This window comes from Fundulus heteroclitus, chromosome 24, assembly GCF_011125445.2.
Source record: "Fundulus heteroclitus isolate FHET01 chromosome 24, MU-UCD_Fhet_4.1, whole genome shotgun sequence".
Taxonomy (NCBI): Eukaryota; Metazoa; Chordata; class Actinopteri; order Cyprinodontiformes; family Fundulidae; genus Fundulus; species Fundulus heteroclitus.
Window position 1 is genome coordinate 10,162,932 of NC_046384.1, and position 26,503 is coordinate 10,189,434.

The 26,503-nt window shown below is 40.2% G+C and overlaps 1 protein-coding gene across 2 annotated transcripts in view; it reads left to right on the top strand.

Annotated features, from left to right (window-relative positions):
* Nucleotides 1–26,503, top strand: part of LOC105918815 (neural cell adhesion molecule 2) — a 708,733-nt gene that overhangs the window by 609,245 nt on the left and 72,985 nt on the right. For both annotated transcript variants that reach the window (XM_036128219.1, XM_036128218.1), the window contains exons 7-9: nucleotides 4,968–5,137; nucleotides 15,386–15,531; nucleotides 24,856–25,006. In XM_036128219.1, coding sequence (XP_035984112.1) covers nucleotides 4,968–5,137; nucleotides 15,386–15,531; nucleotides 24,856–25,006 — 467 coding nt within the window. The remainder of the gene's footprint in view (nucleotides 1–4,967; nucleotides 5,138–15,385; nucleotides 15,532–24,855; nucleotides 25,007–26,503) is intronic.

A 26,503-nucleotide genomic window follows, 5' to 3' on the forward strand; every position in this document is an offset into this window, starting at 1 on the left:
CTCTGCCATTCGTTCTGAATGACTGGATTGGTCAGAGTTTTTATAGGCTTGCAGCTTCCACATAGATCACATTTTTTAATCTCCTTTTTTGTGGATACATCATCTGTTGTCTACGGTCAGGATGGAAGGACCATTTTACCCAGTATAACAAAAAGCGTTTCTGAACAGGATTACCAGCTATAGCTTTAAAGGGAGTTCACACCGAACGTGGATGACGCGACCCGAGCGAGTGATTTACGTGTTATCCCCATAAAGAGGCTCATTCAGGAACGAAGTGGTGTGAAGGATGCATCTCTAGCAATCCGGATAACGCAACTTGGGCAAATAGAGCGAACTCACGATAGACACGAAGCGACTTTCGCAGGACTTCAAAAATCTGACTTTTTCTGTCAATTTGAGTCAACCAATCAGGGACCGGATGCTGTTGTGACATAGGGTGAAGGAAGCACGGTGGAGACAAGATAGAATAATGGATGTTGACATAGGATCAAGTTAGGAATTCTCTTTGGAGGTTTTTGGGTGTCTTTTAAAAAAAAAAAAGCTGTTTTAATCCAGCACTTAAAAAGACTCTTGAAGCTCCAGAGCTGGCCCCTCACAGCCGTGATGGGTGTGAATGCATGGAGGGATATTTCTGGTTTAAAATCTGGTCACCTTAGGCATAAAATTTCATTATAATCTCTTGATTTTATATACTCCGGCTCCCCCCATAAAATCTGACTAAACTGCTACAGAAAGTAAAAGGGACTGGAAAATATTTAGGTTCAAAGTCTGTTTCAGTTTTTGCGAATATTACTATAGCTAAGGTCTAAATCAGAGCTCGTTGGGGTATGCGTCCGTATTGCAATTATCAAATAAAAACACATTTCTGCAGAAGATAATCAACAGGCCTGCTGACTCTGGAACGGCGGAGATGCGTTTCATGCCTGCGGGGTCACTCAAACATCTCAGAAGCAAATTGCACGCAGCAGAACAAAGACAACGGCTTTGACGTGAACAACAAATCACAACCCAATTTAGTTTTTGCTTCTGATCTCACTCCTCCCAGCGTATTCCAGCCTCACCGCTGCATTTTCCTGTCAGAGCGAGGTTTCACCTCCTCCGCCGCGCCTCTTTGGTAATAGACTACCTGCCAGCAGTCAGTCAGTATGACATTCACTGCTACGGCACATCTAAGTCTGTCCGCTCCAAAGATGAGGCCTCTCTTCATTTCCTCTTCGGCTCGTAAAGTTATTATTACTTTGCTTTGGTGTTTCCTCTGTCGACTTTAAATTACCCTCCCTCCCTGTTTTCCCTCCGTGACAAAGAGGCTGAGTCACAGGAATAGTGATGGAGGATTACTGGCTTTGTTTAGAGTCATAAAATCCCCCTTTTCTTTTTTTTTAAAACAACACATATAGCTTTCTAAATATATGTTCAATTTAAGATTATCTGCAAGTTTTTGGCTTGTTCAGATAAGCATGCGTGCAATTCTTGGGCTTATATGTCCAGAAACAATAAAAGAAAATCATCTGGTCTCATTGGGTCTCTACAATTCTGCAAATCTGACCTTGAGTTTCACTTTTGTTTAGGGAAAAAAAGCAAAAACTATGAACAACCCATAGTCCTTTATATCATTGCTTCAGTGCATTAAGGTTTGCAGACATTTCCCTTCTTGAGGTCCTGCCGCAGCATCTCAGCCAGGCTGGGGTCTGGACACTGACTGCCTCCCTGCAACACCTGCAGAGATTTGGGATCATTTCCCTCTTCTTGACCCTTCTGTGCCCCAATCATTAAGTGTCAGATGAGCAATGTACAGCACTTAACCCTACAACACAGTGGTGTATAGAGGAATCAGTGTTACTGTGAGGTACCCTGGTAATCATCATTTGTGGAAACGTTTTTCAGCAAACATGACGAAGCCCGTTAAGACCGTATTTCTTTTCCAAAGGACGATATTCCAGAAGTCTTGTGGTCCAGATATCGAACATTCTGCCATGTTCCTTTTAAGAGAGAAGAACATTTTCCAGTCAATCCTTCTACATAATGTTTACTCTGGATAAACAGAACCAGAACCAGACATGGAGAAGCAGCATTTAGTTCCTACACTGCAAAATGGAACTAAAAGTAAGTAAAATTTTCTTGAAATTTGTGTATTTTTCCTTGATTTGAACAGGTAAATAAGACTATTTGCCAATGGAATACGATTTTTGCACTTCAAATAAGAACAATTCATCTCCATCATCTTATTTCAAGTGCAGGATATCTAATTATTTTATTTTAGGGGTAAGAATGCTCATGCCATTGGCAAATAGCCTTATTTAGCTGCTCAAATCAAGGAAAAATATACTCATTTCAAGAAAGTTTTACTTACTTTCAGTTCCCTTCAGCTCCACTGATCTGGAACAAACTTCTAGGAAACTGTAAAAGTCCTTTAAATCAAGATTAAAAAACACATTTTTTTTTAGGACTGTTCTAGTTAAACTGAAACATCATTAGTTTAAGTTTGTAGTCCAGCTGCATTTAAAAGCATTATTAGCTTTTTGTTTTCCTTCATTCGTTTCCAACTGTTCTTTTTAACTCGCTTTTATTCTGTTTTTGTTTTCCCATGTTTTAATCATGCAAATCACTTTACATTGTCTTTGTACTGTGCTATACAAAATAAACTTGCCCTGCCCCGCGTTTTCAGTTGTTTCCCAGTTGTCCTGTGATGCACTTTACCGCATAGCTTAGGCTCAAAGAGTCCAGGATGGGGCTCTTTTTTTTAATTTCTCTGAACATTGCATACCTTGGTGGGAATTTGCTTTGTCATCTACTCCTTGGAAGATTGACAGGTTTATCTTGCCTGGCGTGGATTTCCCACTTGTGAATAATATTAGAGTGATGGCCTTCAAAAACTTTGGAAATTGTCTTCTAACGCCTCCCAGGCTGATGGGTGATTCCAGTTCGGTCAGTGTTGCTGGTGTCTTTTCTCCTTGGCATTGAGATGACTATAATCTGAATGCTCCAGAGCAGCAATCTGCAGAAAACTACAGCTTTTGCAGAGATATTCACACCTGCTAATGATAATTTAATCGAGAATGCATCTTAAAATCATAAACCCATAGAGCTCATGTTTTGCTAAAGCATGACAATAAATGACGAGTGACCTTTGTCAGTGTTATTCAATGGTCCTCCTTCTGTGAACTGTCTTGTTCTATTTATCATTTTTCTGCTCCTAAATGCCTAATCCATCAACAGTTTGGCGATGGCCGTTTATTTTAATCAAAGAAAGCTCCATGCTTAGGTTGAAAAAATATAATTAAGATGTTTTTTTTGTGGAAAACAGGTGCTCATGTATAAGCCATCTAAAAGTTCAATTCAGTTCAGTTCAATTTTATTTATATAGCGCCAATTCATGAAACATGTCATCTCAAGGCACTTTACAAAGTCAAATTCAATCAGATTTTACGGATTGGGTCAGATTATACAGATTGGTCAAAAATGTCCTATATAAGGAAACCAGTTGATTGCTTCAAAGTCCCGACAAGCAGCATTCACTCCTGGGGAACCATAGAGCCACAGGGAGAATCGTCTGCATTGTTGATGGCTTTGCAGCAATCCCTCATACTGAGCAAGCATGAAGCGACATTGGAAAGAAAAACTCCCCATTAACGGGAAGGAAAAACCTCCAGCAGAACCAGGCTCAGTATGAACGGTCATCTGCCTCGACCCACTGGGGGTTAGAGAAGACAATTGGAGAGCAGTAGGAGAAATCAGCATAGTGATAAAAATAGACCCTGATGTCCCCCAGCAGCCTAAGCCTATAGCAGCATAACTATAGAGATAGCTCAGGGTTACATGAGCCACTCTAACTGTAAGCTTTGTCAAAAAGGAAAGTTTTAAGATTAGTCTTAAAAGTAGACAGGGTGTCTGCCTAAATCAATGTACAGTGTTATTATAGGTTTACTATTCCCTGTCAAAATGGCAGGTTATAGTGAAAATAATGACTTTACCCGCCTTTAATCTAACGTCTAACCTTTACGTTTCAATTGTAAAATAAACAAACATTTGCAAACACCTTTTGATTCAATCTCAGCCTTTGGTCTCGTTGGATATATACTGGGAGAGAAAAAAAATCTAATAAAGGGAAACTGAAAGAGCCAGAAATAAAGCAGAGCTGTCAGTCGTGCTGACATTTATTAATTTGCATCCTCTAACAGTAATCTTAGTTTTCAGAGAGGTTATGAAGAATCAAACATAGAGAAAAAATGTAGGTCTGACTAAAATGTTTCAAAAAAATCCCATACAACCAGGTTTGAGACACAATTAAAGACCAAAAAAAAAAAAAAACACAGCCTGAAGGATCTGGAGAACCTTTGCAAGACAGATTAGGCAGATATTAGCAGGTGTAGCTGCAGCTGCTGGGAGACCAAAGAAGAACGAGTGCTAAAATTGAATCTGAAGGTGCATCACCCATGAGCTGGTCTAAATTTGTACAAGTATGGGGAAAATGTCAGATTTACCCCCAACCAAAAAGCAAACAGTCTCTTAACCCTTATGGATTACATGGCTGGTTAAGCAGCTGCAAATAAACGAGCGGGGGAGGCAGCAAACCTGCTTCTCACCATTATGCTTCTGCTCCCAAGCTTAAAAATAGACATGGATCAATTTAGCTGGTTGTTTTCTGTTGTTTTTTATCCCCCTCCCTTGATTAATTTTCCAACAGAGTCCAATATAAAGAAAAGACACTAAGTCAGCACAGCAGTCCGTGCATCAGAGGAGTCATTTTAGTAAGTGCTGCAGTCCATCGGTTGTTGTACGCAAAAAAAACACACAAGGAGCGAAACTCTGAGTGAGAAGATGAAAAGGCTTGTTTTTAAGGACATAATATAAAGGCATCAGATTAATTTTTATGAATGTATTATCCTCTTTTTAAGAGAGTATGAACAGTGTCAGGTGTGAGTTTCTGTCCTCACTCATCTCCCTTCCTCTGCTCTCCGTTTGTGCAGGAAGGGGCAGCAGCTGGAGCCCTCAGACAAGTACATTTTCAGCAGGCTGGAAGGAGGACGCAGCATGTTAACCATCCGCAACATCCGCCAGGCCGACGGAGGAGCTTTCTCCTGCAAGGCCACCAACAAGGCGGGCTCTCAGGAAAGAGAGCTCTTCCTCAAAGTGTTTGGTAAGGACACTAAATATCATTAAAGTTGCTATCTTTGCTGGGGTTGGGGTCTGTGGCGTCTATTTATCTTACATATATAGGGAAGCTGAACGCAGGATAGAAGAGATTAAAGCAAGTGGAGGCATGTAGGCCCTCATTTTTATATATAGTGGTGCAAAAAAAGGTTAAATGTTTAAATATATACCTATATTTCTAATATTACAGTAGAGAGAGCCAAAGAGAGATCTCAAAAACCTGGTAGTTTAAATGAAAACTGGATAAGTCGGGGTTAACAACCTCACTTATCTATTTATTTAAACTAAAATAAAAACTATATTAAAAAAAAGTCATTATTTTTACCTTTACCTCCAGCAAATCCAAACGTAATATCATTATCCATTACAGTCAGGTGTGTTTTATGTTTATCCATAAGGTTTTATTGTGAGGATGCTCTCAATTTTCGTTTAAACAAAAAAACATATATTTTTTTAAAAGCATCAGAGTCCAAAATATGGCCCCCAGCCCACACCACCAACAATGGCTGCGTCTGTGTGATGTATCTGCGCTGAAGAGAAATATCTCATTTATTGCTCCACATTTCTACTGCTTCGCTCCCTCCATAAAAAAAAGAAAAAAAATTCAATTTATAATTTCATGAACCTGCTGGCTATTTCCTCGCAGATCACTCTGATATTCCTCTCATGGAAATATGCGGAGAGGTTCGCTGTAGTCATCAACGTCCTTTCAAGATGTGAGAAACGCTTGTTCTTCAAAATGCACATTTTAATGAAGAAGCTAAGGAGCAGGGAGGAGCTCTCCTTTTTGACTGCACTGTGGGGAAATGCCGTTGTAAGTTAGTTTTATTACCCTTGACAGCAAAGGCGGAATGAAAACGGGTCATTTACTGTAAATTAGACACGATGTTTGCAGGTATATGTGTGTGTGTGAGCGCTCTTTATTCGCCATCAGATAATATAACACACCCAACATATTTTAAATTCAGTTTTCTAGAAAAGTCGGAGCCCTTTTGTCAAGTTTCGGTGTGTAGATCAAGGTCCATGTGCTGCCACGTATGTTTCTGAGTGACTGCTTGAGGCCTGCTCATTCTTATTCCACATTTATAGACTTTAACACGTCGACATCTTGGGCCCCAGAGCTGGTACAGAGTTTCTCCTGAAGCGGCCCTTGAGCTGTAAATGTTGCCGGTCTGTCAGTCTTCAGGGATTATTCCGACTCGTCTTGCTTTCAGGCTCCTGAGTCGTGTGTAGCTGGAAGAAACAAATCCAACGTCGTGAAGGAGCTTCTCCATGTGCTGCACCTCTGGGTTAGACACGCCAGCAGCGTGGCTTCAGGGATGTCTGAGTTCCTACCTCCGTTTGGTCCATGCTGACACTTTTCAGCAGTTCTTCAGTGAAAGTTACTCAAATTGTATGCTAATTCAAATAAAAATGACGTTAGCGACTCGCTAACTTTTTCACCCTGCTGAGCAAATTGCCTGCAGCTTCACATACTTTGGTCACTAATGTGTTTTACACATTTAGTTCTCAATGAACTAAATGAAGACCTCTATGATTTAGCTAAAACTGAACCATTTTAGTCTTTTATTCCCAACACCAATAGTGAGCCTAAAACCAAACTTTGTCTTTATGCTAACATGTTAGCATGCTAGCCTCAGGTCAGGCTTTGCTGTGTGCCTAAATACAGCAAACAAAACATGTTTTTTTTTTTTTTTTTAATTAGCAGGATTATTTCCTTGGGTTCAAGAATTGAATGTTTTCCAGTTTAAAGTGGAAAGTAATAAGAATTTCTGACTTGTTTTTAAGGACTTGTTTTTAATATAAGTGGTGGGAACCTGAGAAGCTAGCTGCTAGCCTTGTTAGGACGTATCATGCTAGTCTACATCAAGTTTAAACAGGTCAACAACAATAAATTAGATTAAAACATACTTTTATGATGTTAGTGGGTTAGTCCAGATGTCCTACTATAACTACATGGATGCCAATTTTCAGAAACTGAACTATTATCATGTTATCTGCTTTCATCAAGGAAAATGCAACAAGAACCTGTTAGAAGAACACAGAGATTTCAAGAACAAATAATCAGTTTTTATAAAAGATACTGTGGTTAAAGCAGACATCGACAGTGGTTAAAGAAATCAACGTATGGCAACAATATGTGATTTATTTATTTTAAACAACAGTGGCCTATATCAATGGTTTCTAGCAGAAATCTTCTGCTCAAACACCTGACACCTTTCTCTTCAAGATTTCACATTGAGATCTTGTTCAGAAACAACACACAAAAAAACACAGTTGTCAACGAGGGCCAGCTCTAACAGAGTCCAACCTGCACTCAGAACAAGTTTGCTTTTGTTCTGAGAATACAGACACAGCTCTCGCTTTAGCTAAAGGACCAGAAAGCTTTGAAAAGCCTTCTGGGGGGGCCTTACTCCAACACAAAATGACATTTAATTGTGTATAGCTAATAACCTAATAGTGAAAAAAATATTATTTGCAGTTTCCAAGTTAGCTAGGCCATGGATATTTTAAACAGGGGAAAATTGACAGGATTTTTCTTCCCATTCACCTATCATACATAGCTGACTGACAGCTTGAAGGAACAGGTGGGGGGATGCTAGTATGTGCTCCGTTTGACTGGAGAAAATAACCTTTTGTTGTATCCAGCATCTCATTAAAAGAACTTTAATGAAAATAACAGTATAAAGGGGTGATTGACTGGTTTTTGAACACTTTTTAAAAAAAAACTGTGGGATGGCTTGAGTAGAAAATACTCATTGCCACTCGTCATAACTCTGGCATCACCTTGTTTTGCCGTTTGTGAAGTTTTATTTAAAGAAACCGAAGGAAGTTGGGGCCAGATATTTAGATTTTTTACAGATTATACAGATTATACTTATATATTTATGTACACTAAATTCAATTAGGAGCTACAGGTGAAGCCAAGGGCCAGAGAAACCAGGAAGGAAGATGCACAAGAGGTTATTTGCAGGAGGAATTGCAAAGGTTTGAATACTAAATCCACAGCTAAGATGTCTTTTTCTTCCATCAGCGATCAGGATTAATATCATGAGCAGTTTGTGTTAAAGACATGGGAGATTTAGATCTCTGCAGACAAAATCTGAGCGTTTTACCACGTCTTATCTTAAGGTTTTGCCACCAGTGCGTGAAACACAATATCTGGTTTTCACATCACAACGTTCCTCTAATGAGTGGAAACGTGACGTATGAGCCAAAGAGCCGCATTAGACAAACATCAGTTTCCACCACTTTTGTAAATAAACTGAAAAATGTAGATGATGTAGCAGAACAGGTCTGACGGTGGGTTTTATCATTAAAGCCTCTTAGGCGTTAGGAGAAACAGCGCTGGATACAGGCGGGAGAATCTGTGCTGACATTTGTTTTATGGATCTGCACGGCTAAAACAACAAATAACACGCATTAGGCCCATCAGATGCGGCAAGTTGAATATTTTGCTTTCCGATGCCTGTCTGTGGGTGGGATAAGAGCTTTATGTAACATCAAATCTTCCAACAGAGAGGGTAAAAATAACGCTTATCTGAAAATGGGACCTTTTTCCAGCTTTAATTGTGCAGCGGCTATTATTTCAAGCAGTCGAGGAGTGTGTTTATCCTACTTTCTTGTCTTTAGACATTTAATTGCTTTTTTTACAAGGTGGTGTGAAGATTTAAACTGCTTCTTAAGCAATAAGGCTGATGGTTTACATCACAAATATAATAATCTAATGCCTGGCTTCTAACTGATACCATAAACTGTAATCATAGTGATAAAAAGAGTCGTAAGCTAACCAGCAGAGAGGAGTTTGTTCCAGTCGGCTGGATGATGCTGATGCTTCAAATGCATTTTTTGTCTTACATCAGATGGTGGGGGAAAAAAAAAAAAACTTGAAAGGTTTTGAGATTAAGTTCTACAATCGATTAACCTTAAATGTAGCCTTGGGTTTACTTAAAAACACTAAATGTAACCACAGAACATATTTTTACTTCTGAAAACCTTTTCCCATCATGGAAATTATTTTGACTTTTTCAATATAACCATTCATACAAACATACAATCTATTGAAATATGAATATCAATATTTTTCAGTGGATTAGTTTTTAAAGACTCAATCAGCTAAAGTGAAAAAATACTGACATTTTGTATTTTTTTTAACAGACCTGAAATGTTTAAATCTTAAAGAAGACAAAACAAATTATGTAGTGACACATCGGTTGCTTCTATTAAACAACCAATCTCTGTGCTATTAGTAGTAGTAGTAGTAGTAGTAGTAGTAGTAGGGATTATTTTACTAATAATCAGTGGCTGTTGATAGTTGTATTTTATTTTTTATTTTTTTTGTGGGGGTGCAAAAATCTATCCCCGTTCATTTTTAGGTCCAGTCCAAGTTTCTTTAGCCAGTCTTTTCTATCATTGAAAGCCTCTTTAAATTATTCTTTGATAAATAAATGACATTTTCTGTTGCTGCACCATTCTCTCCTGTCTTTTCGTTGTTGTCGTCTTACTCTCCTGTTTGCTTAACGTGACATTAGCGCCTGCGCATATGAGCTGCCAGGGGTGGGACTCTGGTTGACAGATCTGATGAATTAATCTGATTGGATGAAGCATGAGACAAAAAGCTCTGATTGGCCATGGGTGCAGAGAGCTGCGCCCCGAGGAGAATCTTTAAGTAACCAATTAGAAACCAGAAAGAAGTCACATGGAAGCTAAAAGTGTTAGAGCATACATACATGCTCATCTATCTGGCCTCCCTCACCATTGTGGGGCTTTCAGGCCTACACAGAAACAAAAGCTATAAAATAAACCTAAGGTGGGATGGGAAGGTTGAAAAATAAGACTTGAGAGAACAGATGTGATAATTACCTTTTATTTTGTCATTTATATTTACGCTCTACGCTTTTTTTGCTGTCTGAGATTTTGACGAGACGGCACCTGGGCGCCCCCTACTGACAAGACGCCACTGCTACGAGTAATGAAATATCTTCAAATGTATTTTATGGAAATTGTGTCAGCATTTAATTTCAGTCAGAAATCGGTACATTTGCCAACCACAGTGGCCTTTAATGATTGAAAAAAATGTATTTGAAGTATTTTTTTTTGGATGCGGACATTTTTTTCCCTTATGGACAAATGTGTTGAGATATTCGACGGAGACCTATAGGGTTAATCTAGTCAGTCACCTCTTTCTCCTGATATTCCTAGTTTTAGGTTCACGATTGATAGTTTTTGTTGCCTCCCACCATCTAGCTCCTGTGCATAAAGCTTATTTATTAATTTAAGATTTCTTAAAACAGACCTGAGCCTGTTTTTAGATGAGTGAGCTCCATTTACAAAACCCCTACATCATTATTGGGGCTTTCCCAAACTAATTTTAAGACAGTAATAGCAGATTATCTCTCTCACTGATCTACAGTTTGTCAAACAGAAGTAGTTTTGGAAATCCCTAAACAGGAAAATGAACGTTTAGTCTGATGCAAGACTGAGGAAAACAAGATATCTCTAATAATGTAGTGATTGCAAATATCTTGATTCAATTGTAAGTCATGAAAATTTGAACATAAAATATAAATCCTTTAGGTGCTTCTCTCGTTTGGCGTGTAGATTTGCAGAGAGGAGAATCACACTTTCAGGAGATGTTCACCTAAATTCCCTTGTTTAAATGGGAATTTTAGTCAAATGAGGTTTCCTATTGTTCTTCAAAGGAGATCTGGTTGGATCCAAGCACACCTGGAGTTTCCTGCATCTGGATGTGTTTGCGCGCAGGGAATGCACGCAGGCGTTTGAATGTCTGGCCGCCGCATCCGTCGAATGCTTGGAGCGTCGCCACGTAACCGAATTACCAACGGCGGCATCTGCCAGCCTGTAAAGAAGTGTGGAAAAAACGGGCCGCAGAGGGATAGACCACCTCTGCAGCCTGTTGGTTGCAGGGTCCACCCCCTCCATCCATTTGCAAGCTAGAAACCAAAGGAAGCAGCTATAGTAATGATTGAGATTGTTAACCTGCTGCAAATTATACTGGATTTAAAAAAATAACAAAGTGGTTAAAGCTAAAATCAGACGAATTTAGAGCTCTGTAACCTCAGCGGAGTAGAAATAACCCAAACCTTGAAGGTCGTGTAATTCTGGACTCTTCTCATCTAAATGCGCTCGGCTCTTTTCTCATTTAGACTGGAAATATTGCGGATAATTCTTTATTAATAACTTTCCCAGCAGAGGGACTTTTTTTTTGCGCCGTCTTGATGAATGAGACATTTTCCATTTCATGTTTTTACAATGAAGGGTATCCGAGGCAAGCGGGCGCCAGAAACGATGAGGACGGAGAGCTCGCTCGGTGCATCGGCAATTCAGACCCTGTTTGTGGGTATTTTTGTCTCCACATATGTATTACTGAGAGCTGTGAAAGTTTTAAAAGCTTTTGGAAGGTGTAATAGATGTGAGCAATCTTCCTGAGTGCTCCACGCGTCTTCGTCTCCGCAGAAATCATCCCAGTATTCATTTGGTCTCATAATGATGCCTTAAAGTGAGTCGGTCAATTGGTTAAGGTGATTTCGACTCGCTTCCTCCGTCGCCTTTTGTCATGAAATAAAAAGAGGTTTAAAGCAGATTTCTGCCGTTATTTTGCTAACGGATACTTGATCTTTGAATCAGTTCTTTAGCAACACTCATGGATGCGCATCTTGAGCATAAAGCTCCACAAACCTTTTGTTTTGCATGTGAAAAGTCAAACTCTTCTCTAACCGCTGCTCAGACATGCAACTAATTTTCATTTTGGAGCAGAAACTTCTGCTTCTGTTGGTCCCGCCGAACACGTTTCCTCTGCCAGATGGCAGCGGCATGAAAAGGTAGCTTCTGTGTAGCATTTCTCGTCCTGACGGCCGCTGCTGCAGGTCTTTTTTTGTGTTTTCTCGTGCCAGCGTGAGATGTTTCTATGTCGTTCTGTTTTTTTTATAATTTAAAGACGACTAACTTGGCTCCAGAGCACACCTGCAGAGAGCTTTGAGCGTCCAAACCCTTGATGTCGGTGCTTAGTTTCCAACTTATGCGGATTTTGGACGCACTTACTGTTAATTTATTTCCTTGTGATCTGAGTTTGTTTCTACTTGGAGCTCTAGTTGGCGTCAGAAGTTTACATACACTCATCAGGGCACGAATCTCCATTAGCTTTTCAGCTGACAAAACAAATTCAATTAATTTTAATATTGGATGAGTTAAAATGCTCATTAGCAAGTTGCAAAACAATTCCCAAGCTTAACTCATTAATCTAGCTGCATCTTCCCTTTTCTGTAGAGGTCATATTTTCACTGAAAGATATACAGCCACGTTATATGTATATAAAAAAGACCAAAAACCATTTGATCATGATAAAATAAGATTATAATCACCAAGCGTCCATCCGGATAATGTTTTATGGTTCTTTTTGAGCCGAAAGATACTTTGCTCTTGGGCGTGATTAACAAATATAAACAGGTGTGGCGCCATCTAGTGACAGTATCGCAGAACTATCATAATGCTTGTTTGCTTAATTAATAAATCAACTTTAAATAACGCCAGACGAAGCCTGACCCTCTGCAATGCCTCATAGTAAAGCAGCAGGTCAGCGTGATTGAAGACCAACAGTTATTAATTAAATAAAACGATCTACAGCAACTTTAAGAGCCTCATATCAGAACATTTACTCATGTCAGTCAACTCTGCGTCACATCTGAGCCTCGGCAGGTTTAGCGTCCGCTTCAGTGAACGCCAACGTTCAGACTGGATTCCCAGAGACATTCCTGTCTTTTCCCTCTTGGAATCATATATTTTACGCTTTATTTCACTAGATATTGGATCTTTCTTCATTGTTTCTCTGGGAGATGCTAATAGCCGTTAGCCGCTTCCTTGTTTTAACGCCTGCTTCACATGCGCAGTGTCGTACTTCCGGTGTTATTATAAATAAACACGAAAGGCTTTAATTAACAACAAACTGAGCATAAACAAAGCGTAAAACACCAAAATAACAACTGATACGCCAGCAGGACGTGATAATCTTGAGCTACTGACATATATACTTAAAAAAAGTCAGATAATGTGGCTATGCACCTTAAAATTGGTTGGTTTGCTGGAGAACAATCACCTTTTAAGCATATTTCTCAGATTTTTAACAGAGATGACATCGTTGCTACTAGAAAGCTCTATCCATTTCCATCCAGCTGTTGATGGATGTATAGAATATGGAAGAAGTTCTTTTCCATCATTATTTTATCTTATCAATATTAAATTTTAGCTTTTCACTTATTGGATGTCATTGAAAGCACACACAAAAGCCCCACAGCCTATTGCTGCCACCACTATGCTTGACAGGTGCAGAAATTATCTATGCTTAGAAAAATAGATGCTTCCTGTCCTCCATATTTATTTGTTCTGACCATTGACCTTTTCTCCTGAAGGCATTTCAATTATCCATGTGGACAGAGGTCTGTTTTAGTCAAGCCAGCAGGTTTTAATTTAATTTTAATTTTGCTGCACATAACTCTCAGTTCCTGGGTTCTTCCTGAACATCGTAATCAGCGACTTTTCATCTGAGGAGATGAAAAGTCGCTTCAGACCTTGAGGAAGTGTAGAAACACCTCTTGTTAAAGCATGTTTTAAAGCTGGAGCGCAAATTAATTAAATGAACTGGTCATTATTGGGTTTCAGTCGAGTTCGGTGACGAGCTGAGGACATAAGTCAGCTGATGGACTAATTTTCTGCACAACGTTCAGGAAACTGTCCCTCAACTCTCTGCTCTGGAACCTTAAATTATTTAACATTGTAGGGGAATCAAGTTCAATCCAGGTTTGTGTTTTAGAGAGATGTATTTGGTTGGTGTGTAAATATTTGTCTTTGGAAAGAGCGGTTTGAATAAATCACGATCTAAGCTGGAGTGTCTTAAATCCTGCATGGCTCATGACGTACCTTTGCTAGAAATGGCAGCTTAGCGTTTGATAAGCTGGTTATGGGTCTAGCTGATTTTCTTGGAGGCTCGGTGCCTTGAAAAGGAATTTGCATCCTTACATGTTTAAAATCGTAAAATAAAGTTAAGGAAATTATGAAAAATGTGTTATTTGTGGGGGAAAAAAGCTGCACATCAAACACTGGAAGGCTCAAAATACGTTTTTTGATGGGGCCTAGTCAAAGTCCAGTTGTGTCAATGTTGTGGCACTTTTTTTTTTTTTTTTTTACTGCAGCTCTCCCTTAAAAATGTCCGTAGTTGCAGATTGTAGCATCCCAGCGTTCATTAACGAAAGGTGGCGTCAGGTTTGCTTTTGCTAAAACCATCTCAGGTCGGTATTTATTTACCCACAACCGGTTTCTATTCTCACATCATTGATCTGTTTACTGAAGGTGCTGGGAGGTAAAATAATACAGATGTGTGCTGCCGTGTATGTTTGTGTGACCCCCCTCGTGTTTTGACAAGCCCTCCAAATCCCTGGAGATGCCTCCTCCACCCGGAGGCTGAGGCCATGTGAAATTGGCCAAACAGTCCCAGGACTCCACCTTCAGAGCACCAGTCACTCTTCTCCGTTTGGATTTTAATGCCTTGCTCCTTTGCCAGCCGTCTGGTGAGGATTTACATGGAGCGTGGTTGTGTGTGTGTGTGTGTCTATAGGGGAGAGGAAAAAAGTAATCCATGATTCATGCGGCACGCTCCGTGCCCTTGACATGCATCGGGTGTCAGGGCTTGCTTAGTGCACCTTATCAGGTGGAGGCGAGGAGGGGCCGGCTCTCTCCAGCACTTATCTGCTCTTAGTGCTCGCTCTGCGTCAAAAGCAAATCACACGGTGCTGGAGAGGCATCTTCCCAGACAAAAATCGATATTTATTCAACAAAAAAAAAAAAAAAAAAAAAAAGCTGTGAGGCTACAACAAGGCGCTTTGTGCCTCGAAACTTGAACAACTTTTCCTGTCGCCGTTCAGGCCTTCAGAATCAGAGCATGAAGGGACAAAAGGCCATTCTAGCTCACTATATCAAACTTGTGAAGTCTGACTGCAGCGTACAAATGATCTTGGCCTATATTGTCAGCGCAAAGTCATGCATCAGCTCAGCGTCTAAACCCCACGGTGCAGCCTTCGTCTACTCTACTTTATGAGTTGCAGCGCATGCTTGACAGTTTCACTCCTGCTCCCTCCGTCCTCTCACCGCTGTCCTTCCTCTCCGTTCCTCCACGCTCACGTCTCTAATTTATTTCCTCTTGTCCTCTGCGGCCGACCTGCAGTGCAGCCCCACATCACCCAGCTGAAGAACGTGACAGCCGTGGAGGGCAGCGCCGCCATGATCTCCTGCGTGGCCGAGGGCGAGCCTCTGCCTGACATCTCCTGGAGGAGAGCCAGCGACGGCCAGACCTTCGTGGACGGAGACAAGGTAGACGCTGCCAGAGAGTCCATCTGGCCCGCCGTGTGTGTGTGTGTGTGTGTGTGTGTGTGTGTGTGTGTGTGTGTGTTTGTTTTGTTGCACCGCCCTGCATGTGGTCGTCTTTAAGTTGTGTTAAACAAATCGGGCATAGCTGAGGAGAGGCGAGAAGAAAGTTCGCCCCCTCCCTGGCTTTTCACCCGTTTTGTTGCATAAATGTGTTTTAACTTTCATTTTATGTGAGGGATATTCACAAAATAGTCTAAGTTAGTGCAGTGAAATGAGAAAAGGCATTTCAAGATATTAAAAACGGAAAGTTTGCATGTGCATATGTAGACAACGCCTTTGCTATGAAGGCCGAACAACGTTCTGGTGCAGCCAGTTAGCTCAATAGTCCCATAATTCCTATAAAAAGTGTATAAATGCACAAATTCTCTGAAAGGCTCCAGAGGCTGCAGCACCACTAAGCAAGAGGAATCTCACCATGAAGACCATGACGATCCTCCAGGTTCTGCTGCAGAGCTCCACAGCAGAACCTGGAGGAACCATAAGCCGTATGCTCCATGGAGCTGGGCTTTACGGAGGAGTGGCAGGAAAAAAAGCCATTTCTTGGTGTAACAAACGAAAAAGGCACATGCTGAATTTGCCAAAAAGGGACATGGGTAACTCCCCGAATGTCTGGATGAAGGTGCTCTGGTCAGACGGGACTAAAATTTAACTTTCTGGCCATCAAGGAAAACATTCACCAAATTCTGGCACCAGATCTAAGTCCAGAGAAAGATGGATGGTGCTAAATACAGGGATATGGACCAGAACCTGTGAGTCTGCCTGTGATTTGAGACTGAGAGGGAGGCTCACCTTGCAGCAGGATAACTACCAGAAGCAGAATGCTAAAGCAACTCTCAATAGGTGTAAGGGGAGACTTTAAATGTGTTGGAATGGCCTAGTCAAAGTTCAGACCTTAATCCAATTAAGATTGGATTAATAACCCTAACCAGAACATCACTTAGCGTCACTAAGAGATCATTACTTGATGATCTCTGTGAAAACCATACAACATGGAGGTGCTGGAGCAGTTTAGCCTTGAGGAATAGGCAAAAACCAGACGTGGTGAGATCCAGTGACACCTGCCACTGCAATGGCTGCTAAAGGATCTACAACAGGCATCACCAACCTTTTTGAAACTGAGAACTGCTTCGTTGGTACAGGGTCACAAAAACCTACCTGTACTGACCTTTGAACTAAAGAGTAAGAGTTCACCTTACCTTTATGTAAAATAAACACATTTTCATGCTTTGTTATAGATATTGTCATTTTAAAATCTATATAAATGCAAGTGTGAATAAGCAGAAAGAGTAACGGAGAATAAAATAAAGTTTTAGATGCAGCTCACAGGTGGATTGGGCTTTTTTTAGAACAGGCTTGTGGGCACCACATGTGGTCCTCGGGGCTACCTGGTGGCACCATGTTGGTGACCCCTGCTCTACAAAGTATTGACTTTATAGGGAGACATTTTTGTTATTTTGTCCCATTTGTTGTTTGCTTCAAAATAAAAATGCAGTTTCCTAAAATGAAATGGTGCAAACTCTCAAACAATCCATTTTAATTCCAGGTTGTGAACAATTAAAATATGAAAAATGCTAGTGGGGTGAATACTTTTGCAAGGCCGTTGTATTCCGATGCCACAAATTGAGTTTGTATTTGTGTAATTTTTATTTATTTATTAAAAAAAAAAACATATATCCAAATTCAATTTTCATGTTTATAAGATCTCACTCTAAACATTGTGGAAACATGCACCCCATAAGTTGAATAGATTAATGAAAGAAATTAATTCAACATTAGGTATTTTTTTGTTTTGTTCTTTTTTTCATGTTTTTTCACCTCATAACCAATATTAAAGAAATGTAACAACATTTTCTGTATTTCTCTTTTCACTCTCGAGCGGTTTATGGGAGATTTTACATGGCGGTTCAGGCTTTGTTTGCCTGAGGCGTAGAAACGATGGGACTCTGAACCCCATTTCTTATAGCCACTCTTCAAAATGGGAAAAATAAGAGCACATCACAGTAAAGCTGCAGTTTATAACTTGGTGGCTCCAAGATATCTTGGCACCAAGCAGGACGGCAGTAAAGGTTAAAGCAATTACAAAACTCTCTTGTGCCCTACCATCACAAACGTCAATCTGAGGAGTTTGCTAAACACATGTGGGACTTTAACTGGAAACATTCCTGATGGATTGGTGTCACGCAGTGGGTCGATGTGTGGAAAAGCACTTTGTGCTTTTTGTTAACTGGAGGACCGGTGATGCTGCAGGCCTGTTTTCTCTTCTATTTGCAAAATGAAGATCGACAAATTAGTATTAGTACGGTTTGCAAGTGTAATCAACTATATGGTTGGGTTAATTTGGGAAGTGGCAAAAAGTTAAGCAAATTTTTCGTAACTCAGCATAACTTAAAAACAAGTGATATTTGTGGCTTTTTGAAAAGGTATTGATTTAATCTTTTTTTTAGGAACGTCAATATGGAGTACCGCTTCTGTTTATTGAACACTGTGTGTAATTTGAGGTCCTTGCTTTGGGAGTTTAATGCCTCATTTTTAGGTTAGTGGCACAAAAAAGGAAGCATCATAATAATTATTTATAATTAAAAAATAAATAAATAAATAATGTGATTATTCAAAAGTTGTTTATTCATTCCACTTTTAAAAATAAGCATTATATTTATTTTGCATTATAATTGTCAACTTTATTTATTAATTACTTAGTTTTTAATGTATTTCTGTGTATGTTTTAATCTTTTTGTCTGTCTTATTCTTCCTTTCTTTATTTTTACCCCATTTATTTCTTCAATCCTATTTATTTGTACCTGGAAAAAGGACAGCATGTAGCAACAGAATATATTTATTTATAATTTAAAAATAAATAAATAACATGATCATGCAAAAGAGGAATAAAGAAGCTAATTAATAGAGATATTTACATGTATGTGTCATTCAGTGTTTTCGTGCATTTACTGTATGCTTATTTATTAGTTTAGCATGTATTTATTTCTATATTCATTTTTAATTATGGCAAAGTTGGTCCTCCATAAATATGGGGCAAAATGTCTGGAATGTTTATGGGACCTTGTCAAACCAATGTCATGTAGATTTATGGCAGTTCTGAGGGGCAAACGTGGGTCCAATCTAAAAAAGTTTTAAATTTTTCAAACCGTAATCAGTGTTGTAGGTAATGCTATTGCTTACAGAGGTTATTACAGCAAAATACGTATATTTTGGGGTCAAGTAGGCACCATTTATGTTGACTTTGTACAAAAAATGAAACTTTTTGATCTGATAAGTGTGCATGGAGACTTGACTAGATGATTGTCTGCCCTCGGATAACATATGCATGTTCGCCCGGCGCTCATACCTCGCTGAGTTTATAGTCTCACAGGAAATCAGCTCGCGCTTTTATTTTCTTTCGCTCCAGGCGAAAGGAAGCACCAAGGACCTTGAAGTTTTCAAGGTAAACGTTTCAGTTTACACTTTGTTTGGTTCTCTCCCATCACTTAACAAGGCGTCGTGTGATCCCGCCTCAGAGCCCCTCGTTCCGTTTTACTCTTTGCAGCCATTTTTCTTTTTATTCAGGCGCTCAGTCCCACACATCAGGAAGGGGAATAAGTTCCAGCCCGTTTCTGGGAGCAGTAATTATTTTCCAACAACGTGCCATCAGTTTCTTAGCATAGGACTGAGGTTTCCACAGAAGGAGTAAAAGAGGGGAAAAAAAACAAAACAAAGGAGGCAGACGATCTTTTGCTCAGAAAAAGGTCACCGTGGAGATAAATGAATGTGTGCGTTGACTCGAATCGCTCAGCTTGATAAATCACAGCCGAAAATGAGAGTAAGTGCTTCTCTCCCCCACTGCAAATGCAATTATGGAAATGCGCGGAGCAAACCAACACACCTAAACATGCGCAAAGACAAACATGACTCGAGCAGCGCCGGGCGTGATGGATGGCACCAGTCATTTGGGTTTAAGGCGAAATGTTCCTCTCTCAATTTGCTCTCCAATCTGCATATCCAGCGTGCACACACTCGTCTCCTGCTGAGGCGTCGGGCACCGAGAGGCTTAGTTTTACTCACTACATAATGTTGCTCGCATCCGTCTCTTTCTTTCTCGGCTAACACCGTTACCCTCGGTAAGCGAGCATAATGGGAGGCAGTTTGTAGGATTTAATTATGTACTAAAGGAGGATTGGAGTTGGGGGTATTGTTATATTCTCTGGTGCTTTTGGTTGTCAGGAAGGGTAGCAGTCGGCTGTTTTTATTCATTTGTAACGTCCCCGCGTAAGGAGCTGCTGCTGTTAGGTTTTTGCTTATTGGCGGGCCGAAACAGGGAATATAATTGAAGCCGCATGGCAGTAAATAAAAAATGTTACCGACCTTTTCGTCCAAAAGAGCTCCCTGGGTGCCATTTTTGAGGATGTTCCTGGAAACCTCTGAGCATCGTCTGTCACTTTCTTAATAAATATTAAAATACACATGGACATAAAACCAGATAAAAATATGCAGGGAGATACAGTAACGATGGCTGAGTCAGAGTGTGAGAAATCAACTTTACATTCACTGCTTATGTTGGAAATCAGAGGGAAACTAGCAGCAAGGCGCTTCTTTTTAAATACGTCTGATTATCGGTAAGCTGTTTTATGAAAGCAGATGTTTAGCAGGAGTTGCTAATCTTGCTCAATTAAATTCAATTTTATTTGTCTAGCGCCAATACATGAAACTTGTCATCTCAAGGCACTCTCCAAAGTCAAATTCTATCAGATTATACAGATTGGTCAAAAAAAAATCCTATTTAAGGAAACCCAGCAGGTTGCATCAAGTCTCTCCAAGCAGCATTCACTCCTCCTGAAAGAGCGTAGAGCCACAGTGGACAGTCGTCTGCATTGTTGATGCATTGTTGAGCATGCATGAAGCGACAGTGGAAAGAAAAACTCCCCTTTAACAGGGAGGAAAAACCTCCAGTAGGTTGTGGCCTTCGATGTTTTAATTACATCTAGACATCTAGATAAGTCTTAATATTACATGTTTTTAACCTCTCTGTTATGCGTTTGGCGCCACCTGTTGACTCGGAGGTTCATTGTCACTTTGCAGTTCAGCAGACAGGGTACGGTATTCTTATAGGACACTTTGGTCTCATATCAAATCTACATATTGTCTAATTTTATTGTTTTTGGTGTTTTAATGTGTGAAAGCTCCACGGTTCAGCCCACATCTGAACCGTGTGTCAATGGTTCTTTATGTGATTGAAGAAAAATTTGGAGAAATGTTTCCTCTGCTCTTCATCGTTGAAGGTTCCCCTGTTTATTATGTTTAAAATGTAACCTTGAAGAAGCAGACGCAGATGTCTCTTCCCTGTGATTTGATTCATGGTCGCCGCGAGATATGCTTTAAAGTACATAATTGAAATGTTTAGCCACCGACTGGCTTTGTTTCACTTTGAACCCCTCTCTCTGGCCTCCATTTCCTTGAAGCAGAAAAGCCATTATTAAATGTCATTTTGTTGCCTCCGCGAGGTCGAGGTGGCGCTGGACTCATAAGAGCGGCGCGATCGTGAAGACCCGATGTTTGCCCCGCCACAAAGCGGTTAGGAGAAAGGCAGAATTAGACCGGCTGCGGTTCCAGCCTCGCTGACATTTACCACTGACATTTTTAATATCTGAAACTTCTCCAACGGTCGAGCTAAAATAACACAGCAGGGTCTCCAAAAATCCATTTAAGGCTCCGCTCCGTGCGCTTCATGCAAACACGGAGGGCTATTCTGCCGTTTCGGCGGGAAAATCATTCGTTCTTCTCTGGCCGTTTCTGCAGTGGCATCGTGCATGTTGCTGCGAAGTTCGCGTTTGGCCAGGTGCCTGGGCGTTACGCTGAGCTGCATATCAAACGGGCCGTGCTTTAGGGGCCCAGTTCGTCTCCAGACACAGACCCTGTCAGCCGGCGGAGGGGCGGTGGGGTTTGGAGCAGCGAAGGGCAGTAAGAGAGTAATTTCCTGACTCAGATGCTCTCCCCTGGAAGATTTCCTCCCCTCCTCTTCCTCGTTCTCCCCCTGCTGCCTCATCCTCAGCATCCCTATTCATCGCACAACCCGCCCAATCTCATTGACCTCGCCTCGCGAGGCAAAACAAGCGGAGTCCGCTTCGGGCGGCACAAAGAGACCGCAGCCGAGCCTTTTAAACGGCGCTTCACCTCGTTAGCTGAAAGCTTTGTGACGATGAAATGAAAGATAAGCCATTCCAAACAGGATCAAGCTGAAGTCTGGTGCAGGAGGAGAGAGGGATTCACCGCTGAGGCTTGGGCACATGAAGTGTGCTTAGAGGTCTGGGACGGGGGCGACAGGAGGGCATTACAAAGAGCGAGCTGTGCATTGATTTATGGGGACAGAGTGTGTGCAGGAATACGCAGGCCTAAATATGCAAATGTACACAACGATGGGAATACAGATGGATGCAAACAGTAGCTGTGAAAGCTGTTAGCAGACGGAAGCGACACGGAGCCCTGAAGAAGAGTCTCAAATAGTTTGAATCAGTTAATCAAAAGTGTTTGATGTCTGATTTTGGGCTTTAACATTAATTTCCACATAAAGGGGTGCGATTAAGGTCTTTGCAAATAATTTAAAGCAATTCTTCAAGGGTTTTATTGATGAAAACAAAGTTGCAGTACATAACGTCTGATCTCAGGGTTCCTAAGAAGTGACGGACGAACCATGATTCCACAGGAGAGGAACCTTTTTTCTTTTTCCTAAAATGCATTGAAAGCATCCATAATTTATTTACTTTGAATAGCAGCTCCACGATACGTCAAATATGTAATTGCATTGTCATCATTAATATAGGTTTGGCAAGGCAAGTTTACAAATGGCACACCTCGGCAACAAGACAATTCCAAGTGCTTTACGCGATGAAGACGTAAGAAACATAAATAAGTACATTGCCGTGGCATAATAAAGGAAAGTGCAGAGAAAGTTGGACAAGAGACTGAAATAAATGATGTTTCACTCCATAGTTTAAATAGAAAAGTCAAGCAAGTGCAATTTCACAATCAAAAGGACTGCTTGGAGGCGACATTTGCTAGGTTCATATTTCAGGTGTTACATATTCACACTTTGCAAATTAATGCCGGTGTTTGGCTTGTTGGATGGATTCTGACTGTTTCCAGTTACTGAGACGTTAAATCTCACAGAGACCCTGCAGGACGTTGTGTAACGCTGCAGAAAGATCATGCTGAGGAAAATATGGGTAGGTGGATAGATTTATGAAGATCTGTTGGTCTACAGCTCATCAGGGCGGTCCTATTTCAGTGTTTTCTGGACTGAGAACAGGCGCACTGCTAAAAGGGAACTAAAAGTAAGTAAAACTTTCTTGAAATTAGCGTATTTCTCCTTGATTTGAGCAGCCGAGTTTAATGATCTGCCACTGGAATAAGCACTTAAAATAGGAACAACTCCATCTCCATCATCCTATTTCAAGTGCAGTATATCTAATTAGCGTATTTTAGGGGTCAAAATACTCATTCCATTAGCAGATAATCTTATTTACTGGCTCAAATCAAAGACAAATACACACATTTCAAGAAAACTTTACTTACTTTTAGTTCCCTTTTTACAGTGGCAGTAATCAGGTCTGGTTGTCGCTGTACACTGCAAAAATTAAACAAAAAATAAGTTGAATTTTCTTAAAATGAGTGTATTTGTCTTTGATTTGAGCATGCAAATAAGATGATTTGCCAATGGAATAAGTTTTCTGCACTTAAAATAGGAACAACTCATCTCCATCATCTCATTTCAAGTGCAGGATGTCTAATTATCTTATTTTAGGGGTCAAAATACTCATTCCATTGGCAGATCATCTTATTTACCTGCTCAAATCAAGGACAAATACACAAAGTTCAAGAAAATCTGACTTATTTGTGGTTCCGTTTTTGCAGTGTAGACTCTGACTTCAGCTATATTTTCACGAGGCCATGTAGGTTTTATTCATTGTCTGAAGGAAACAACGGTGGATTTTGTAAGGCTTCTTTTGGTCTAAAGACCGCCTGATATTGGAGAAAACTGCGGTGTATGAACTTATCAAAGCTGGACTCGCTGTTTCCACTCTGAACAGATTCTTTTAAGTAAAGTTTTGATTTGAGAAACTTGAAATTAAAGACTCTGGAGCTCACCCAGTGTGGGTTTCATACAATTGTTAATGCATTTTTTGCTTGCAGCAACAGGTGAACAAGGGGGGAAAAACAAACTCCTGGAGCATCTCGGTTGTTTTACATGACATAATCAACAAGCAGCTGGAAGTCTGGTCTGGTAGTCTTCTGCTTTCTGTGTTTAAAATGTGTTATTTATATTGTAGAAGGCAAAGAAACGTAAAGTTAGCCATAAAATCGATTTCCTTCAACAGTCAGGCTAACAGAAAAATAAATCAAATGTCTCAATACAGTAGAATCAATATTGTCTGTTGTTTTCTTTTAATCAAAGATGGGGGAAGAAAAACAAGACAATGATCTCTCTCTCTGATTAAAATTATAGCTGCAAAACAAACAAACACCCAAAGCATAGTGGGAGGTAGAGTCTGATTTGGGTTTTTCCTGTTTGTTAGTCAGGAGCAACAAATTGCCTGCAAACCTCAATCCAGTATGCACAAACTCAGCCACTTGATCAATGCATTTACTTTGTTTTACCTTTTACACTGGTTAAATGAATTGGCTATTCAGTGTTTAAACACGTTCCACATGAAAAAATAAATAAATAAATAAATAAGCCTGAATAGCTTGAAAGAATGGCTGAAATAATTAAGAGGTGGACATTTTTGAGGTGGTTTTCGCCCTCTTTAAACCCACCGCTGCCGTTAATAGAGTTTCTATTACATGGCTTGTACGGCTGCCAGCAGAGCCGCTAAAAAGCTGTTTCATGGGGGGGTCATGGAGGTTATCTGATGGAAAGCGTCTGCAGGTTGAAGCAGTGTGATGTTTCCAGCCAGGAGGCTCCCGGGGTGTTTTTGTCTCATTACCAGGGACTGCCGATTGCCGGACTGAAAGCCTTGTCTGCTGTAATTGACCCGTCGCTTGAAATTGTTGCCATCTGTCTTCATACTGATGTAATGACCTTGTAATATATCGGCAGTTTATTGGATCAGCTTCAACATGGTGTGACAAGGGGGACTGTGGCCTTGGAGGGCAGGGTGGGGCGAGGCGAATGGGGTCATTCACTAATACAAAACGGGACACAACTTTGTGGTGGGCTAGTTGAAGAGTTTCTAAACTTGTTTTTTTTCATGAGAATATTTTCTGTTTTTGTTTTCCCAGAGTCAAGACGGGCGGTTCGAGGTCCGCGGCCGACACGGCAAATCCGTCCTGACCATCAGCGGGGTGATGCTGAGCGATCTCGGCCGGTTCGACTGCGAGGCGCAAAGCAGGATAGGAGGCCATCAGAAGAGCATGTTTCTGGACATTGAGTGTAAGTGTTTGTCTTTTGATTTAAATTATAAACAATCAGGACTTTTTGTTCTTCTTCTTCTTCTTCTTCTTCTTCTTCTTCTTCTGTCACAGCTAGCAAGCTGCGCTGCAGTGCTAACGCTAGCTGCGCTGCAATGCTAACGCTAGCTGTAATGCTAACGTTGACTGCAATGCTAACGCTAGCTGTAATGCTAATGCTAGCTGCAATGCTAGCTCTAGCATAAACAGGAACAAGAAGTGCCGATTCAGGTTCTGTTGTGGTATTTTTCACGTCTCTGTCTTTCTCTGGAACAAACTTTTTTTTTTTTTTTATTAGTTGGCTTTTAACACATAAATCAGCATGTTTACTGTTATCTTAAGCAGGTAGCACCAGCACCAGCAGAACCCCTCCTCCATTACTACAACCACAATGTCCCATGAGCCTCTTAAGAAATGTTTTGTGAGAGTAATTGTGAATATTGACTCTTTTGGTGTGCATCTGTCTCATTTCCTTCTTTTTCTGGTCTCATTTGAGTATTTCTGTTTATTTATTTATTTATTTATTTAAATAGCTCTTTATGGTTACTTTGTGGCAGTAACCCCATCTTTTAGAGGGTATTTTAGTGTGTTTATGGCATATCCCTGGATGGTTATTATTTGACTTTTTGTTGTGACTCCATGTTGTATTTTGTGGTCATTTGGGGTAGTTTTGTGTTTATACTCTCCCTTTCCCCAATAAAAATTAGGTCAGTATTCAGTCTTTTTGCCATTGTTTCTTTTAATGTCCACTTGGACTTTTGGGGCTTTCTGTTTAGCCTAATTGGATCTGCTCACCAATTTTAGATATTTTATGTCTGCTTGTGCTGTGCTAGTGTTATTGGAGCCATTTAGTATTTCAATCATCTTCATTTAGTGTCCAGTTTCTGATATTTTGATTCTATTTTATATCTCTGTGCTGCTTTTAATGTTCTTTATGGTCATTTAGCGTCATGTAGTCTTATTTTATTGGCTCTTTAATGGTCCATTTGTATCTCTGGTCACTTTAATAGTCGAGGATTTGAGTCTTGGTTGGCACTTTTTAATGAAACACGTTTTACAGGTATTGTGGGTCCCTTTGTGTTGGATTTTGTTTTTCTTCGAGGACATTTCTTTCATGTGTACTTGTGTTTCTGAGTTGGCGTGGCAGTATTTTTTTTTTTTATCTCTGTTGTTGGTTTATCTGTTATATCACTTGTCCTTTAAAACCTCCAAGAGCTCTTTAAATGATAAATCCTATAAACCTTAAACCACTCACAGATTTCTGTACAAATTGTGTCAAACTATTTGTAGATGAGTGTTGCTCTTAAAATCATTACAGAGTATCTAGAACTTCTTCACATTCTGTTATATTACAATGGAAATGGCTTTTATGTTGTGAATCAACACAAAGTAGTGTCTACTTGCAACATAAAAGGAAGAGAATAAATGGTGTTTAATGTTTTTGGAGTTTTTCACTAATAAAAAGCAGACAATTATGGCA